At 42.6% G+C, this 20,746-nt stretch overlaps 1 protein-coding gene across 1 annotated transcript in view; it reads right to left on the minus strand.

Moving 5' to 3' along the window:
* Window positions 1-14,551: 14,551 nt before the first annotated feature.
* The window catches only part of LOC126106459 (uncharacterized), a 161,924-nt gene continuing 155,729 nt past the window's right edge, over window positions 14,552-20,746 (minus strand). Inside the window, exons 2-4 of the mRNA XM_049912746.1 lie at window positions 19,909-20,018; window positions 17,324-17,581; window positions 14,552-16,377 (exon numbers count right to left, since the gene is read on the minus strand). Of these exons, the coding sequence (XP_049768703.1) occupies window positions 15,475-16,377; window positions 17,324-17,581; window positions 19,909-19,914 (1,167 nt within the window). The 5' untranslated portion in view covers window positions 19,915-20,018 and the 3' untranslated portion in view covers window positions 14,552-15,474. The remainder of the gene's footprint in view (window positions 16,378-17,323; window positions 17,582-19,908; window positions 20,019-20,746) is intronic.

Consider the following 20,746-nt stretch of genomic DNA (forward strand, 5'->3'; position numbering starts at 1 on the left):
TGAAATGGAAATTATGAGACGCCGTTTTACATTTACTGGTATTAAATCCTTTCAATATTTTCAGAATTAAATGGCTATGAAGAAATTTTTATAACTTTTTAACAGCAATGGCGTCGCATCAACAATGCAATTAGAAATGGCCAGGGCGACATATAATTTTTATGTTGTTGTTGTGGTTGTGGTCTTCAGTCCAGAGACTAGTTTGATGCAGCTCTCCATACTACTCAATCCTGTGCAAGATTCTTCATCTCCTAGTACCTACTGCAACCTACATCCTTCTGAATCTGTTTAATGTATTCATCTCTTGGTCTCCCTCTACGATTTTTACCCTCCGTACTGCCCTCCAAGACTAAATTGGTGATCCCTTGATCCCTCAGAATATGCTCTGCCAACCGATCCCTTCTTCTAGTCAAGTTGTGCCACAAATTTCTCTTCTCCCCAATCCTATTCAACACCTCCTCATTAGTTATGTGATCTACCCATCTAATCTTCAGCATTCTGCTGTAACACCACATTTCGAAAGCGTCTATTCTCTTCTTGTCTAAACTACGTATGGGGAATGTAAATGGAAGTGATCTGTGCATGCCACGAGTGGCAATTTTGCCTACGGAAGAAATAAAGCCAATGTAGAAGCAGGCATCTGTAGTGTGGGCGCGGTTACGGCTGAAGAAATCGGTATAGAAGCTGTGAGAGTGTTGTCTCGCGCAGAGCCTCCGGGAAGTAATTTAACTGTGGCTGAGAGGAATGCCATAAAATGCCTGAATGAGAACGACGGCGTTATCGTTTTCCCCACTGACAAAGAAAATGCAAAGGTTGTTTTGAATGTGACCGACCCTTATAGCAAGATTAACAACTTACCAGATCCGTAAACATACAGGAAACTGAGTAAAGACCCCACTGGCTAAGTTCTTAGAACTGTTACGCGGTTGGCCGGCCGTGGTGGCCGAGCGGTTCTAGGCGCTTCAGTCCGAAACCGCGCTGCTGCTACGGCCGCAGGTTCGAATCCTGCCGCGGGCATGGATGTCTGATGTCCTTAGGTTAGTTAGGTGTAAGTAGTTCTAAGTCTAGGGAACTGATGACCTCAGATGTTAAGTCCCATAGTGCTTAGAGCCACTTAAATCATTTTTTCAATTTTTGCATCCCTCCTTCGACGTACAATTGAAAGCCATAATACAAGCTACAATCCTGCCTCACACCCTTCATAAAACCATCTTAACTTCACGAACTTCTGCTTCGGCGACACCCACTTTGGTTTTGTTTTTGTTGCGGATCATGCTTCCCTCTCCGTACTTGAACACTAATCTTCTAAGGATTCCCTATACTTACAAGTGTCATATTAAACTCATCTTTGCCGGCCGGTGTGGCCGTGCGGTTCTAGGCGCTTCAGTCTGGAACCGCGCGACCGCTACGGTAGCAGGTTCGAATCCTGCCTCGGGCATGGATGTGTGTGGTGTCCTTAGGTTAGTTAGGTTTAAGTAGTTCTAAGTTCTAGGGGACTGATGACCTCAGATGTTAAGTCCCATAGTGCTCAGAGCCATTTGAACCATTTGTTAAGCGGTTGATGATGCCCTCTATCGAATAGAACGGTACACTAATGAAATGGTCGTACGGCAACGAGTCCAGTAACTCAAGATTTCGTCGCTGGAAAAAATCCCCACTTCATCGCTACCTGGGAAATGCTGTGTCCCATTGCTAGTGCGTGGACTATAACACCACGATGAACCTCAACTGAATCTTGATAACTTGCCATTGTAGCAGAAGTAGCCGATCTAACGACTGCGCCAGACACTTGTCTTATATAGTCGTTGCCGACCGCAGCGCCGTATTCTGCCTGTTTACATATCTTTGTATTTGAATACGCATGCCTGTACCAGTTTCTATGACGCTTCAGTTTATATCGCCCGTATGGATTTTAGATTACCGTGATGTTCCGCTTTCTCAAGATTTTTCGTATGCGGTCAGTACTGTTCCTAATGACTGGCAGGAAAACTTGCGATTCCGCAGGTGCTTGAACAACGCTATGATTTCTACGCGGTGTTCTTAACACTCTTTTTATCTCAGCGAATGAATTACTCTTGAGCAATGCATTGGTGAGAAGTTTTAATTCTGTGTCAAGCAGCTCTGGTTTCCAGAACTTCCTTGCTCTATCCTCCAACGTTTTTGTGATGCCTCGCTACTTTTGGTTTGTGGTGGTTCGAATCTCAGTGCTGGTAACGATCTGTTGATCGTGGGTTTTCGGTAAACCGTGTAGCCCAAGCTACCATCTCCTTTCTTGAAAAAACTAACACATCGAGACGATTTAGTCTTTCGGATGCCGTCTCCTCCATGGTAAACTGAATCTTCGGATTGATCCTGTTCAGTTGTTTGTGAAAACGATCCAGTTCCTCCCTGCCCTTCCGCCAGTTAACAAACGTATCATCCACGCTGGGCAGTCAAAGTGAGACAGTGCACCAGGATATGGGCCACTGTCAAGCGACACTCAGGCGGGTCTTCACGGCGCAGGAGGCAACCGTGGGTCGCCCAAGCGTGGCCAATGAGGAGCCGGCAGAGGACAGCTGATTCCCTGCGAGAGGTCCTCATGGAAGACTTCCGCACATTCGTAGTCTCCTTAATGACACACAGTTTGTTGTGTGCACTGTCATGCCATTCCATCTCGCAAATCCGAAAAACCCTACGGTGTAAGTCAGAACACAGGTCAGGTTCAGAGATCATCTCCAGAAGCGGTTTCCACGTAGCCTGTTTGGCCAGCCTCTCGGTAAGTTCGTTGCCTGGGATGCCGACGTGTCCTGGTGTCCACACAAACACCAATGAACGACGGGACTGGTCCAGGCATAGATGGACTCTGGATGGACGCTACCAAAGGATGGCGAGGGTAGCATGGATCGACAGCTTGTAGGCTGCCGAAGGAGTCAGTACTCGAAACGATTCCCCGCATGATAATCCATTTATCCGAAAGTTCGTCATCTCTCAGCTGCGTTGCTCGAACCACTCCACCACACTCCTGACCTTGTGACATGGCGCATTATCTTGTTGAAAAATGGCACTGTCATCGGAAAACGTGATAGTTATGAAGGGGTGTATGTGGTCAGCAACCGGCGTACGATACCCCTTGGATATCATCGTGCCTTCCACGAGCTCCACTGGACTCGTGGATGCCCACTTGAATGTTCTCCAGAGCACGATGAAGCCGCCGCGAGCTTGTCTCGGTCCTGCAGTACAGGTGTCAAGGAGCTGTTCCCCTGGAAGACGACGGATTTGCGCCCTCCCTTCGGTATGATGGAGGTGTCGGTATTCATCAGACCGTGCAATCCTTTGGCACTGCGCGAACGTCCACTGCCGACGGTCAGTTGCCCATTTCAGTCGCAGTTGCCGATGTCGTGGTGTTAACGCTGGCACACACACACACACACACACACACACACACACACTGCTGTGCAGGCCCACCGTTGGGAGTGTTCGGTGCACTGTGTGGTCAGACATACAGGGTGTGGTAGATAAGTAATGAGAGTGGCCGCCGCGCGGCGCCCCAGTCGCTCGCAGGGCGGTCTCCACCTGTACGTCACGTGGTGGGGGATCTGAGCTAACAATAGAACCGGTTCGCAGTCGCGTCGGAGCTCTGGTGCAGTGAGGGTCGAGCTTCGCGTATTACGTTGTTTGTGTGCCCGTGACACTTGTGAAAACGCTGAAGATGGATCGCTCGATAAAACAGCGGTATGCAATCAAATTTTGCTTTCGCTTGGGCAAAACTGCTTCGGAAACTTTTGCTATGATTACGGAGGCCTACAAAGAAGACTCCCTATCGAGAGCTCAAGTGTTCCGGCGGTTTAATGAATTTAAAAACGGGAGGGAATCCGTTGAAGACATGGAACGATCTGGACGCCCTTCAACGAGTCGTGTGGATGAAACGGTGGCCAAAGTGAAAGATCTCCTGGACTCTGACTGTCGTTTAAGTCTCAAAATCATCACCGATGAGGTCTCAGTGAATAAATTTACGGTTCACCAAATTGTTATGCAAGATTTGATGATGAGGAAAGTTTGCGCAAAATTGGTTCCCCGAGTGCTCACCGCCGAACAAAAGCAACGACGAGTGGACGTTTGCCTTGAGATGTTCAATGATTTGGAAAATAATCCACACTTTTTAGACAACGTAGTAACAGGCGACGAATCGTGGACATTCCAGTACGACCCGGAGACGAAAGCCCAGAGCTTGGAGTGGCACACACCGGCATCCCCGCGGCCGAAGAAAGCGAGAATGTCAAAGTCTCGCATCGAGACAATGCTGATTGTGATTTTCGGCAAGCGGGGGTTAATTCACAAAGAGTTTGTCCCTCAGGGGAAGACTGTCAATGCCGAATTCTACAAAGAAGTCCTTCAGCGATTGCACAGAGCCGTCAAACGGAAGCGACAGGACCTTGCTCAACGCTGGCGTCTCCACCATGACAACGCTCCGGCGCACACAGCGTTCCTCGTGACCTCCTACTTGACCCGAATTGGAGTTGAAGTTTTGCCACAGCCACCATACAGCCCTGACTTGATTCCTCCTGATTTCTTCCTATTTCCGAAGGTCAAAAGATGCCTGAAGGGTCATCGTTTCGACGATATTCCGAACATCCAACGTGCTGTCACGAAGGCACTAACTGGGATAACTCAAACGGACTACAGTGGGGCCTATGAAGCTTGGAAAACGCGCTGGCAATGTTGTGTCGACGCCCAAGGCGAGTACTTTGAAGAATATTAACGTTTTGTAGAAATTGGATCAATAAATTTGTTTTTCTAGACTGAGTCTCATTACTTATCTACCACACCCTGTACTTGTACTTTGCCCAGCATTAAAGTGTGACGTCAGCCGGTCAGCTGTCCTGTTTCACCAGCCTGCCCAGCCTACGACGTAACGAGGCGTGCCGGCCACCCACGCATCTTCCACGCCGTGTCTCTGACCGGCAGTTACGCCTCGCCAGGTGACGCTGCTGTCTCCTGAACGGGTTTATGTCGGCAGTAGGTCGATGGCCATACTGTTCTGGCTGATCACCGTAGTGGTCCAGTACGGCAGTGGTAGCGTTAAAATAACTGTGCCACGAGTTGACTTGATAGGGAGGCACAATGCCAATCAAACGAGGTAATGGATATGCAGTATCTCACGAAGATTGTACATCACTACACTCAAACCTATCGCTGACGACGTTTTTGCATCTCCACTACTCACGAGGAACTAGTAACAAACACCGCTAGTTCTCTCGCTTCTAGACAGCCTTCTACAACCTGTGTTTGTGTAAACCAATCAGAAGCAGGCTCCTCTCTGTAGCCTTTAAAGCTGTTTTTATATTAACTGCTGCGTTGGAAAGATTAAAAAGTTTTTTTTGTCATCAGTGTTCTGAGTGGTCTGATTCAGCCCGCCACTAATTCCTCTCATGTGCTAGTTTCGGAGTAGCACTTCCAACCTAGGTCCTCAATTATTTGGCTGGATGTACTCCAATCTCTGTCTGTCTCTACAGCAGGGCTTCCCAACCTTTTCAGCTGGCGGACCCCTTCTTCAGTCGAAAATCCATGGCGGACCCCTAGTCATTCAAGAGCACTGCAACTTCAAATTTCAGAGCGAAACTCATGGGAACTGAGAGCTTCTTAATGCAGGTGCCATGTTCCCAATGACCCCCCCCCCCTCCCCCCTGAAGTATCGATACTCTTTGGTTTAGAAATGAATGAAAACAACTTGAAATTAACGATCCAATTTGAATTTCCACTGTATCCAGACACTTAATAGTGGATTTACTCCCTTTGTTCAACACACTATAGCTTGATTAAAATTACTTGGTAATTGAAATTTCACACCATGGAGCTGTCTTCCTTCAAGAGCAATCAACGTCACGTCCAAACTGTTTGCTGTTGACAAGCTGTCGCTTATAGTCTGTTCACTTCCATTGTTTGGTTACTGTTGTGTAAGGAGCATGCATATTTCGTAACAGTCGTGTGTGTGTGTGTGTGTGTGTGTGTGTGTGTGTGTGTGTGTGTGTGTGTGTGTGTGTGTGTGATTTTTCGTGAAATCTGAAGAAAAATGTTCAAATGTATGTAAAGTCTTCCTTTGGTCATCCTCCCTCCTCATTCATTTCAACTGGAAACTTCCCTTGTTGTGAAGGCGATGGAGAAACTGCAGCCTTCTTCAATGATCCTGGCTTCAGCCACCGATCCATGTTAGAAGTAATAAACTGGTCAAAAATCGACTTATGAAACAGGTAGTGCACTCGCAAGGGAAGTTTAACATTTAATGATGCCTGGGGCCGCATACGTGCAAGCGAGCGCTGCGATAGGTCGACAACGCTCGCTCCGCGCATGCGTAAAAGGTTTCAGCGCATCTAGCGCCTTGAGCCGCCGCACTAACGACCCCCGTATTGTTGCGAATTCTCCGGCACTAAACTGTGTATACGTCCTCACTTAGGAACCGCAAAGGCTGCTTGCGGATGTTTTCCACACAAAAAAAAAGTCATGAATTTGATTTTCACATTTGTATTCACTTATTGTACACATTATTTTACACGATTTGGTGAAGGGTGGCCGCGGACCCCCTAGAAAGAGCCGGCGGTTGGGAAGCCCTGCTCTATAGTTTTTATGCTTTACAACTCCCTCAAGTACCCAAGTACCGTGGAAGTTAATCCCTGACGTCATAACACAGGTCATATCGTCCTGTCCCTTCTTATTGTCAGTGTTTTCCATACATACCTTTATTCGCCAATTTTGTGACGAACCTCTTCATTCTTTACCTCATCGGTCCTCCTAATCTGCAACATTCCTGTAACCACATCTCAAATGCTCCGATTCTCTTCTGTTATGGTTTTCCCACAGTCTGTTTCACTATCATACAGCGTTGTGCTCCAAACACACATTCTCAGAAATTTGGTCCTCTAAGGCCTACGTTTGATACTAGGTGTCACTTGCTGTCACGTTACCGGAAGAACGTAAATAAAGCTCTGATGGGCGAAACACCGCAGTGGCATTGCTCTTCGCATCTCTAAGTCGACTTCAGTTCCTGGTACCAAGTCGCTAAGACGTCTGTAAAGCGCCGTATACAAAGTTTCAACCTTCTGAAAGCGATCTATCGAAGTAGTAACACTCAAAATACGCCAAGCGCCTTACTGGCTGAAATGTGCCGCATCAAACTCACGTGACTTGAGCTACAGATGATGCGGACAGAACTCTCGTTCTGCGCATCCGAATGCTCACTCCACATACGTTTATACTCTCTGGTCTCTCCCTCGCGTGTTACGCACTACGGTGGCATACAACAATGCTGACCAGCGAGGGCGACTAAATGGCTTCTGACTGACTGTTTAGTGGTTATGTCCAGATGTTTCGTGTGTACTCCCGTCAATAAAATTGTTATTATTCCATATGCGGTTTGTGTATCGATATTACACACCTGTCCGTATCGGCAGTTCCTTCCGGTAAGCGACTTTCACAGACTTCTTTACTAGTCCATAGCTTTTTTTTTTAGAATTTCACGATAGCCAAACAGTTTTTTAATGTTCTGTGAGAGCGTTGTGCTGCGCGCTTCCGATTTCCTCTTCCACGTGTTTCCGCTGGAGATACTGAAAATAATCATCGAGAGATCTCCCACAGAATTGCCATTTAAACGATCAAACCGATTCTCCCTCCTCGCCACTTCTTCGTACTGCCACAATAGATAAAGCGAAAATCACGTTGATCATCTCCTATCCCATATGTGCTGTTCAACTACACGATTTGTGCCTCAACATCTATAAATACTGAAACAACCTCGACTCTCTTTTGTGTAGTAAATACCCAGTAATAAACCACCGATTCTTTACAGCAGTGTTTTTCAACTTTTTCGAATACGCGACCCCTTTCCTAGTAAAAATATTATGGCGACCCCCCAGAACGATAATAAAAGTATGTCAGAGTATTTAATTTTCTTTCTATTGATACTGTACTGATCGAGAGATCAAGTGCAATGTGAAAAGAGGTCTCAGTGCCCTGCGGGCAGAGATATAATTATATTCTTTGCCGCGGAGGTGAGAAGGGCTCAGCGGGGGCATAGTCACGCGTTTTCGGGCACTACAGTTAGTTGTCAGAGTACGCCAGCAAGTACGGAAGTGATTGTCTTCACGCTTCGCTCTGAGCGAGCATGAAATGGAAAAGTTTTTACCAACGATGCTGCAACTGCTTTCTCCTTCGACCGCGACCCCCTGAGCAAGACTTCGCCCCCCCCCCCCCTCCCCACCCCCTGGGGGTTGCGACCCACAGGTTGAAAAACACTGCTTTACAGCCTCTTAATACACTTAAGCAAGAAAAAGTTTAGGGAAGGTTTGAAGTTACGTGTAAAGTTTGTTGGAAGTCGCTATTATGGATGACTGTAGTCTGGGTAATTTTCTCTCCGTTTTAAGCAGAAGCTAGTATTCCACACACCCATATGTCGACGAACTGTGCGTCGTACAGTGAGAAAGTTTTGTGTGTTCCGTACAGAGATAGTAATAATAAATTAAAACGCCATACAGGATGCTTTAGTTTCACTACACCAACTGGGAAAATGTAGCAACTTCTTTATTCCCATTACTTTGTGGGAGGTGTCAACGAGTGAAAGTTTCGTAATGATTTGAAATTATGTGTATAGTTTGTCAGAAGTCTCAAAGCGCTCTCATTATCAAACAGTGGATGAATATGGTCTGCCGTGAGCTGTGCTGCCTCAAGACGTAAACTGAGCTTCTAAGTGGAACATTTGTCTTACTGTGTCCAGCCATTAACATAAAATATTCCCCTTGTTAAGTAGATAATAATAGCTTTTTAAATTCGCCTGTGATATGACACATTTAATATAAAATTTGTTTCCCCTGGAAGCCCTTTGACAGACAACATGCAAATGAGCCCATTACCATGAACTGGGTTGGTCATTTAATAATGTATTAGGTTGTTACATAGGTTCATAACATTCCTGTTTTGCATGTTGATATTCCGGTTCCTATGGGTTTACTTACCGATTGCCATTTTTTGATTTGTACTTCATTGTGGCTATTCGAGTTTACGTATTGTGATAAAAAACACTATACAGGAACTGGTTTGGGAAGTCATTCTGCACCCACCTTATTAACCTGATCTCACGCCATCAGATCGGAGCAAACAACCTTCGAGGAACTTCCTTCCGAGATGAAAATGCAATCTCCAGACGAGACTCGACGAGTTCTTCGTCTCGACACTGTGCGATTTCTGCAGCTGATGACTGAAGTCTGTTGTGTGTATATGTTGTATTTATTGAACTTACGGAAAAATGGTATGAACTTATGCACCGACACAACAGATAACCAGTTGTCAATATTATGTAGTGAGAAATGGAACCTGTATTCTAATACATATTACATCATCAATGTTCCACATAATTATTTTATTTTTTCCTTGTATGCTGTACGATTCTGATGTTTTTTGAATTATCACTTTTTTTTTTGGCAGTTGTAGAATGTTTTGTAGTACACCAGATGTAACACTAGAAAATGAGCTTGTAACATGAAAAATAGGCCATGTAAAGTAATAATTTGTCAAACATAGCAAAACATATATCTACAAATTACAAGCGAAATCCATCATGCTGTTTTAAGTCTTAATTGCTCAGTGTTATCCGCTATGCGGATGGCGAGGGATATCAGTTTGAAAATTTCCAAATGTGCTTGGATCTTAATACTTTGCCTTCATTACTTTGAATCAATTCACCTGAAATCTACATCAGTGAGCAGTGCATTTCCTGTCATTCAAAGGGTGTGTGTGTGTGTGTGTGTGTGTGTGTTTTTAGGGACATCTTGCCTTTGTAGTGCCACACACTCGTGTGAGAATCTGTTGTACTTCTTGTTGCAACAGCTTTGGTATTTCATAGTGTAGTCACAATATCATTAGTTGACTCATAACTCAAGGAAGAAAGGATCTGCGATGGGCTGGTGACTCATACAGGACAAAAACAGGCTTTTTTTTTTCAGGTACTTTATTCGTGACGAATATTCTTCGTCGGTAACCTCATATTTTGGTACATATCTATAGGTATATATATTTATGTGTGTTTGTGTGTGTATATATATATATATCTGTATGTTATGTATGTTACAAATAAAAAAACATATTGAAAGTATTAAGCACATATTATTCAGGGATCATGTAGTTTTCCAATCAAAAAGTTAGGGTTCTCTCTTTCTACTCCCAGTAAAATCTGAACTGTACTGATCAGATATTTGTGCCTGCTGCATTAATAATTTTGATGAAATTATAACACAAATTTTATACACTGTAAACATAAAATTTGCATAACAGATCCCAATAACAATAACAATAAAACAACTCTTTTGAACTTTGTCATACAAATTTGCTGTAGTTCGATGGAGAACACGGTTGAATCATTTCTGTGAAGTCCAATGTCATTTCAAAATGCTCTTACAGAGACATAGATATATATATAGTTTTTGTTAATGTTCTATATTCATTGTACCATTTTATTCTGCAGACAATAGATAATTGCACATTGCAGACAAAATATTTCTGTTTCTGTGTAATTTCTGAGAAGCCACAAGAGCATCTAAGTTCCTGTTTCATTGTTAATAAGTTTGTTACTTTCATTGATGGTTTCGTTTTGAATGCCCTGTTTGATGGAGTATTCTTCAGAATGTCCATTTTTTGTTAAGCTCGTTGTGCAAAAACATATATTTACCCACTTTTCAAAGACAGATATTTAGTGTTTTAAATAAGAACTTAAAAAGTCATAGCATATGAACAAATACATGTAATTTTCACAACCGACAGAAAGAAAATGGGTTATAAGTGATCGAAACAATGCCAACCTTGTTTCACAGGACTATTATCACGTATGACAATAACTGAAACAACTACCTTAAGATCGAAATACATCACTCTATACATAAAACAGTTCACCTAAATGAATCATACACAAACTGAATCTTGTTTTTTTTTTACATAAGACTTGCTCATGCTTTTTACAATATTTGCAAAAATGTACAGGCACAACTAAGACTGAGTACATGAAATTAAGAAGTAACAGGAAAAAATATACAAGAATGAAACCATTTGCAATCGGGTATGGAGTCATTCTGAATAATCTTAAACCAAAATTCAAGCCAAGTCATGACCAGTTAAGGTCTACAAATAAGACAATATCCTCGTGAATGTGTGAAAGAATCTATTGTCATATGATGATTAACAAACTCAGATGTGAGAATTTTTTCCTTTTGGAAACATTGAATGATACAAATTTTCACTTAACTGCATATTTTGGTGTTGTGATGGAAATATTATGAAGGAATTTATTTGAATAAAGTTTTGTGTGCTGTTTTGTTTGAAAAGTAAATGAAATGGTAACTTCCACCTAATCCACCGCTATCAATCAGTCCATCACACAGAATTCCAGGAATATTTGAGTAGATGGTTACTTACAGTGTTGTTCTTTGTAAATGTTTGTTGTTCAGAATGTCAGTTAAAATAATTTTAGGCTGATGTATCTGTAAATTTTCTCATTGCTTATAAAATCAATGAAGTAAAAAATTATGATGTAGGCATCATGGGTACATAAATTTATATAAATCTGTCATATCTATCTGAAAAAGCTTTCAACTAAAAAATATAGCTGCCACAAAAATTGAACCTTTCTATCACAACACTGAATTGTAACAATGGGAAAATTTTCTACACAAATCTTACACGTTTAGATATTCGTTTTCACACTGTTATTACAAAATGCACGGCGTTTCTATGAATTCTACAAAAGCGTACACATTTGATTTTCAATGATAGTGCAGTGAAAGACAAAGAGGATGCAACCCAATGAATTATTCGCCTTAAGTTTTGTTCCCCAAAACACTTTATATATGTATATATTTGTATAGATATATATGTACACACCAGTGTACATACTTCACATTTATATATGTATATCTTTATCAAAAAAGGCACTTGGAATATTTTTAGTTGTTCATAAACTGTTGAAATGTCTAAAGCCGAGATAAAGTTGTGAGCAGAGACATGCATAAGTGACCTGCTGCAACAGGAAATGAGGCATTTTGCTTAGATGATGCACTCATTTCATGGTGATGCCATGTTTTGCCTTGTTCCTGGTTTGACCTCTTTGTCCCTCAGCAATTGCTACTGCTTCACAGCTAATTTCAATGCCTAATTTTACAAAGCTTTAAATACTGGAAATTGACACTTATTAGAGAGAAATATAGGCAATAAGAAGAAAATGTTCACATAATGATGATGCTTTAGTGTTGGTATTGCAGTAGAACCATTTAAATCAGCCTTTTGCAAAAATAAATAAAAATATCTGCAAAGTCACATGTGGCTGCAACAGATTGTTGCTGCTGATGTTGCAAAGTAATGATGTGTCAGTTTTAAATATATGAAGCTGTTCAAAGTATAGGTTTTTCCATCATAATTCACTTGCATTCACTGTACAAAAAAAAGGACACAGACCTGGGTGATGGGATCAGACAATATTCATCTAAACAAAAAACCTGGTGTCTAGTCAGTATCTACTGTAAATTATTTGAATTAAATAACTGCGGTAAAAATAATTGTATTTATCACAGCTTTGTTCAGTTGAAAAGCACAAAAATTCTGCAGTTTGAGAACGGATACTACGTTACTGCTTTGACAGCAGTGGTAGAAGTACTAATTCAGTGTATTCCTTTCTTTACACTGAAGTTTCAAAACAATAATGGTAACAATTAAACTTTGTGATGAGCTTATCTGCAACTGTGCTGTGGTTATGACTGGCATGTCTCTTACATTGACTGCCAAGTACAAGACATCACCCAGACTGACATAATAGAATTAAAGATGCTTATAGAATATCACAGACACACTTTGACAAAAATGTTACATATACAGGTTTTTACATGTCAGTATTATTTGTTTTGGCATCCCACAAGAAATACTGTGTCAAATAGCTAAGTCGAGATCTCAATGGAGAGAAGTGTTGAAGGAAGTGTTCCACAAATACATATTTTGGGCGATAATTATAAAACTCTGAAACTGTTATGTAGCAGATCATTTTAAGCATCCGATACCAAATATACTAGATATATCTAAATTTCATGATAATGATTTCAAAAATATTCCAATGGTCCCTGACATATTGGTCTTCTGTGTGAACCCACAAAATGAACACTGATTATTACTTAGTGGATCGATCTGTTCCTTGATTGAGATATATAGTTTGGGGTGTCTAAGAAGCCTTTCTGTACATTGTACTCAGCAGTTCCCTGAATCTACATTAAGTTTCTTATTTTTCTAGACAAAAAATTAAATAAAACAAAGAAATCCTCAAAATAAATTTTATACACTCATTATATTTTTGAACACCTACTGATAATAAGACCAACACAATATGTTTAACAGAACCATGCTACAGTGACACAATTTGTAATATTATGGAAACAATATGGAAGTCACAAAGACTGCAGGTCAATAGCACTTAATACAAATGACGCATCAACTGCAATTTTATCGGGTACACTAAATGCCAAATATGTACGAATAGAATGTTACGTGGGACATTTCCATCAACACTCCTAGTAGATACGGCAAAATATCTAATAACAATTCTCAGTGGAACACATTACAACATTTAGCATCACCAACAATAGTTAACACTCTGGCAGCTGTGAGCATCGCATACCCAAAATAATACCGAGATGTTAGTATGTTTATGATATATATATTGATCTATAATGGTAGTAAAAAATAGCTCGTTCAGATAAGAAGGATTAAGTGCTAGTTTCAGAACTAGTACTTTCAATAAACCACAGTTTTACATAGCACAAATAGCGATCTACGAAAAGCTCGGTTTTTGAAAATAAATAGTTGATTTTTTTATTTTTCTTCATACAGTCTTTATATGAGCAGATAACTTCGTAGGAGAAATATTAGCTACAGCCTGCAGACAAACTGCATGTTCTCATTCTACATGAAAGATACAGCCACTTCACTAAAGGAGCCCAGGGAAGCTTTTTTGTTATCTTAATAATACACACAATGCCACAGAAATTTTGATTTCCTAGTGCCAGTAGATACCAACAAAAATAATAATAATATTAAAGTGCACGATCATGGTAGTGCCTGCATCATTCGACAGAGATTTAAAAAAAAAAAGAATATTACTGTGTTCATCGAGGGAGTAAAACAGCGATGTGCAAGTAATGACCAATTGCTCCCCATTGCCTACAGTGCGCGCTTCTGGAACTCCATAGAGAAAGACAATTTATGATTTGACAGACTGTGTGAAAAAGGAAAGCTATGATAAAATGTGCTCCTACCATTTATCAGAAGATTTTCCAACAGATGAAACAGTATCCGGAAAATCTATCGTAGAAAGACACTACAGTGAGCACAGTAAATCAAGTGCAAGTTAATATGTAGATACTGAGCCTTATTAAATCCATATATCTCATTTTTTTTTAGATGAAATGCATTTATCCCCCCCCCCCCCCCTCTCTCTCTCTCTCTCTCTCTCTCTCTCTCTCACACACACACACACACACACACACACACACACACACACACACACACAACGTATTCGGCCCCTCAAACATACTTTCTTCCTCACTCTTTATGAACACTGACATATGACACGATGATTTCTAAAAAAAAAAGTCTGCCTTTCTAGCAGCACAGTCAGGCTGTTTAGACATAGTTCTTAGAACTGTGGAACAATTTAAATATATATATATATTTTTTTATATATATCATTTATGTACATTACACAGCCTGTTTCGTCCACAAAATGTCTCAAGAACGCCCCAAACCAATTTCCTTTAAATGTTCTATAAAGAAGTCTTTCCTTCATTAACTAAACTGCTATGACTTAGTTGCCTTTAACATTCTGTGCCCACCACAGCATTTTTTTTTATCTAACCCCAATATGTCAAAAGGATAAAATAAAATTGGGAATGGTGTGACAGTGGTGATTTCACAGAAGATCTAGACAAGGGCCGCTAGTTTTTCTCTCATTTTTTTGGAGCACAGTATCGACAAGATCCAAATGTTAACCACTTGGAAGTCAATACCTAACCACCAGGCTATTTATGTGGACGTGTTTTTCTCTCTCGTTCAATCCACCCCACAATATTTGTGACAAATAATGTTACAGTGTAGGAAATTCACTACAGGAAGGAGACTAACCAAACTCCGCATCACATAGCTCAGCGCTGTACACGAGAGTTCGGTCTCACACGCTGCCTCGAGTATCGGCTTTCCACAGTTGTCGACAGTCGTATCTGTTCGAAAGACACTTTCTAGCTTGCCAAACGACCCTGCTCCACTTACGTGCACGTGGCCTTTTCAAACGGCACATCGAATTTTCTTTTCTGTGGAGTAGGTGCAGTTTCAAAGGAGTCCAATACAACACAGCAACTGTCAGAGCAGTTCTCTACGACAGTCACTCGGGCTGCTACCGAATTCCACGTCACCAGAGTTTCGCCGTTATGACTCGAGTGAGGCGATCAAGCTGTGGAAGACGACAGACTGGATCTCTCCGAAAATGGACGCGTGCCCACAAGAGTACTGCTGCGGTTGCTGCTGCTGTTGCTGTTGCTGTTGCTGCTGTTCTGCTGCCGAGGACTCGGTGCAGTTGCCAGAGGACGCGGACCTGGAGCTGTCGGCAAACCTGAGCCGCAGATCGTCGGCGTGCGGCGCGGGTACCCTGGGGACGCCGGTGGTCGCGGACCAGCAGCACGTGCTGTTCCGCAAGTCGTCACCCCCCGCACGAAAGAGTCGCCTTTCCAGTTCTGCAGTGGCCGGGTCCGGCACCTCGATGGCCACCTCGAACTTGGGCCTCTTTGCCGGTGCGGGACTGCACAGCTCCCGGGAGTTGACCGGAGAGGTGGCGGAGCTCGAAGTGGGGTCACCGGTAGGTGCGGCTGACGTCCTGGTAGCCCGTAGCCGCGGGGTCTGCCGACGGTGGCTCGACGTCCACCACACATTGACCACGACGTCGTCGTCTTCGTCCTCGTCGTCGATAGAGGTGAGCATGCGTGGTGTGGGTGGCATGTAGAACTGGCTGAGTACGTCACAGCAGTCGTCCTCCAGGAGTGGCCTCTTCCGGCTGTCAGTCGGCACCGTTGCCGAGGTACCAGATACGCTGCCGACGGAAGTGATAGAGGCCGAAGACGGATCGACACCGCTCGGGGACGGTACGGTAGTCACACTGCCGACGGCTGCGGGGGAAGCTGGGGTTACAGTGGGTCCACGACACCGGTTGTCAGAGGTGACACGACAGAAGCTTCCGTCAGCGTGGGGAGTTGTCGTAGTAGTTGCTGTCGGCACTGAAGCCGTGACTGGATCTGGATCGTCCAGGAAACAGCTACTGGTAGTGTTGTACAGCACCTGAAACAGGCACACCACACTGTCGTTAGCTGCTTGCCTAAACATTTTGTCAATTCTTTCATCTGACTACATCGAGCCAAAGTTCCTCATCTCGAATGACAATAACTGGCCACACTGGCTGTTGTAGTGTAGATCGGAACAATCTTTTTTTGTCATTTTTCACTACTGTATATGTTCAGCTGTGTAGCCATTTTAAAGTGTGTGATATAAATCCATCAAACGGACATACTTAAGTTAGTCAAAACTTATATTGGTCACACATTGTTAAAATTCAATCTGTACACTCAATTTCTACGCTACTAGTATGCTGTGTGTGGATGGTCTTTGCTGTACAATACACAAAATTGCTACCACTTCATTTGTCAAAAGCTCTCAAGGAAAAAATGGAAAAGTAGAAGCTGACACAGTTCTTTAGCAAGAATTTGAAATTCTGAATTGTTTACACTGGTGATGACTTTATGGTAATATTTGTTTCATTGTCAAGCATTCTTTGGGTGTGCATATGTTAACACTAAACAACTTTCGACAACACTCACAACACAGTCGAGAATATCGCCTGTCGTAACACGACATTTGTATTTGATTTGGTACACATTTTAAACTTGCACGCTGACAACTTTGTGTGCGATAAAATTTCTTCATTTATCATAGCAGAAGTTTTCAGGTTTAATTTAATGTGACAGTGTGCAGCAGTAGTTACAACCTGCATAATTTAACCACTCATATTTTTAGGTGTTCATTGTGCATAATTCCTTTCGATACTCTACTTGTCTTTGGCATCATCTGGTTTAGTATCTATCAGAGCAATGCAATATTCGTAAAAGTAGCAGCAAGAGACGCACAGTTTTGTATTGCCCTGTGTAGTATTGGAGAGTTCAAAGTACTGTCACTGGACAGAGCTGCGGGAGGGAGACGAGTGTTATTGCCGAAGAGAGAAAAAACGTACCTGCTGCTTCATCATCTTCTCTTCGCGCGCCTCCTTCTGTAACCGCTTGACTGTGTTGTTGATGAGCACAGAACGCCTCAGCGAGCTCTCGGGGTCCTCTATCTTCTTGAGCTTGCCGATAGATATCTTGAGCACCTTACGGCGCTCCTCCTTGAGCCGGTACTTGGCGGAGATCATGGTCGGCCGCGACTTGGAGCCGAAGCGCGTTCCACTGCTGCCGAACATGAGCGGCAGCTGGTCGTCGGGAGTCTGGTTCACCTGCAATGACGATGGTGCACCGTGAGGTAGGGCACTCTACTGGAAATGTGGGAAGGGGGGAGAGGCTTGCTGGGAGGATTAATTTTGGGCCAGGATAAAAGGCTCATGAAGAGGAGATCTAAGTTTGCTGTCACACAAGTGAAACTTGTGATTAAGGAAAATGTCTTCAAGTTTCTGTAGTGCACTGCACAAGCAGAGAGGCTTCTCATAAAAAATGAACTGCTGCTAACATCCACAGAGATTAATTAAAAGCTATGAATAAGGAATGGAAACAATAGGCTACACATCAATTTGAGAGAGAGAGAAGAGAGAGAGAGAAGAGAGAGAGAGAGAGAGAGAGAGAGAGAGAGAGAGAGGGGGGGGGGCAGCTTGGCATGCACTGCAATGTGACTCCATGTGAACATGTTCACAAATGTAGTCGAAGAGATTTTGAAAGAAAAGAATGACAGTGGAAGTTCCAAACGAAATTATATAATACAGATTACTGGTAATGTACAATGCACCGATTGTGCTGAAAAAGATAACTAGCAAACTCCAGGGAAGGGAAAATTGCCTTAAATCAATGTTGAAGTCTGTGACCAAAACAACCAAAACTATAAAAACACGGGAGAACTGCCGGATATCAGTAACGTCCTGCCACTGATATCCGGCAGTTCTCCCGTGTTTTTATGGAGCAATCAGTACGCCGGAAAAGCTTTAAACATCGCAACCACAACTAGACAGGCGGGACAGAGTGGAAAATGATGAATTTATAAACAAAAACCTTTGATGATTCACCAGTGAGATACAGTTCTTTACATCAACACTGCTGGCTTTAGGCCGTAGTAGACCTGTACATTCCACAGGCTTGATTGGTCATCACCAGTAAGTATACAGATGCAGGAAGGAAGGGAGAGTAAAGCTCAATATCCTGTCACTGGTGATGTCATTGGAAATGAAACTTTGGCTCACATTGGGCAAGGGTGGGGAAAATTATCCATGTTCATTTTAAAGGAATCATCCAAAAATTTTCATTAAGAAATCATGACTGCCAAAGATGAAACTGAACTCCTGTCTTTCTGAATGCAGCGGTGTGTTGTCTTAAAGCAAATGCTCATTTGCAATAATACACAAAACTGCACACAAATGCTTTGATTACAATACTATACTTTTTGCGAGTGTAGCAATATTGTCACCCATAGGCACTGTCTGTCTGCATAACATTAAGAACAATTACAGGGCTACCTAATGGCGATACATCAAAATATAAGCAAATTACGCAAAAATTGTCAATACTTAGTTTTTCTATTGGTTTTTATGAATGATACAACTCCACATGCAAATCTGTTACAACGACAGAAAGAGCTTAAATCTAAAAATTTTGGCATAAAAAAGAGACAGAGGGAGAGAGAGAGAGGGGGGGGGGAGGAGGAGGAGGAGGAGGAGGAGGAGGAGGAGGAGGAGGAGAAGAAGAAGAAATTAGTGCAGCAATGGCAATAATCTCCAAAACATGTAATTTTCCTGTTAAGTTACTGCTTATAAAAACAAAGAATGGAAGGTATGGAGGAGAACTATGACACTTAGGAAAAGATGGGAGCTTTAAGACGGTGAAATATGAAACACGACAGTGATGAGAATGCAAAATGAATGCCATGGTACAAAAAGCCTCGGCAAAAAGTATCACTTGAAAACAAATGATGTGAAGATAATAAGTGATAATGGCTGATAACTGAAAAATATATAAGGTGAAAAAGGCAGCAAAAAAATGAGAAGTTACGGTATCGCAACAGTAAGATAAGAAACACGTGTAGTAGGTGACAGTGACAGGAAAAATGCATCACACTAGTGGAAATGCGGGAAGCACAATTTGAGAGGAAATGAAAACACAGAATGAGAGGAAGAAGCTCATGAAATATTTAGAACAATTATGAACAAAAAGAGTGCACACATGTGCCTGTGCACACACACACACACACACACACACACACACACACACACACACACACAAAATGATGAAGAGGGAAAAAAGTAAATTAGATTTGTTCTGGAATGGGAAGCAGTAGCGTATATTTTGGAAGGAGGCAAGGGGAAGAGAAGGAATAACCGTTTATTAGAGATGTGCATGGAATGAACGGAGGAAAGTTGCAGTAACCATAAAAAAAGGTGTAGGGCGACTGTGGTTAGATGAAGAAAAGACGAAAAACTTTGAATATGACAAATGTGAGGAAGAAAATGGGCCAGGTTTGTGTATACGGGGAAACTACAGAAAAGCTAATGTGCCCGGCCCAGAGGGGCCTGAACGACAGTGCAAGAAGTGGAGGAGAGTGCAAGTTGAAGAGGTGACTCACTTTCATGTTGGCTGCGCAGCCGTGGCAGCTGCTGGGGGCGGAGGCTGGGGGCGGCTGCTGCTGGAGGCGTAGGGGCTGGACACCACTCGCTCTCGCCGTGCCCGTGGCACCTGGAAGCACGACACACATTCGTCTCACCAATTTCGTTTACTCCTTTTCACATTTATTCTCAAACTAAAAACATTCATTTTCGTGCCAGCGACACGCCCCGGCTTTGCACGAACGGCACTAAGTATCTACGCCTGGATGACTTTCTGCTGTTGTAATAAATTATATCCACAAACTTTCCCCGTGAATCAGTCTATTTTCAATTAAACCCCCGATTCTTTAAAGAATCGGAACTGTGGTTGGTTCCTAAGCTGCTAGAGTTTTTTTCCATAAGTCTGCTAAACGCAACAGATAAATGTAACAATGACCTTAGTCACGAATAATATATTCTCCTTCACTATTCACAACAACCTGCCAACGCTGGGCTAACTTCTCGATTCAGCAACTGTACAAATTATGTCTGTTTGAAAAAAACTTGTTGGGGCTGTGTAGAGCGCATTTTCAACCAGAAAGGAAGTTCCTTGAAGGTTGTTTGACAGAGAGTGGAAAACGTGAAAATCTGACGGCGCAAGATCAGGCGAAATAAGGTGGCTGCAGAATGACTTCCCCCAACACTCTCCTGTATAGTGTGCTTTGTCAGTCTAGCAGAACGCGGGCCGTCATTATCATCTGCAAGACATCTCAGCTGTTGACAATAAATGCCATGTGATGCTTACACCCCAGGGAAGCAATTCATAATACACACGATGCATAACATTAGTTTTTCTGGACGCATGCAGGTCCTTGCATG

The sequence above is a fragment of the Schistocerca cancellata genome, chromosome 10, assembly GCF_023864275.1.
Source record: "Schistocerca cancellata isolate TAMUIC-IGC-003103 chromosome 10, iqSchCanc2.1, whole genome shotgun sequence".
Lineage (NCBI taxonomy): Eukaryota > Metazoa > Arthropoda > Insecta > Orthoptera > Acrididae > Schistocerca > Schistocerca cancellata.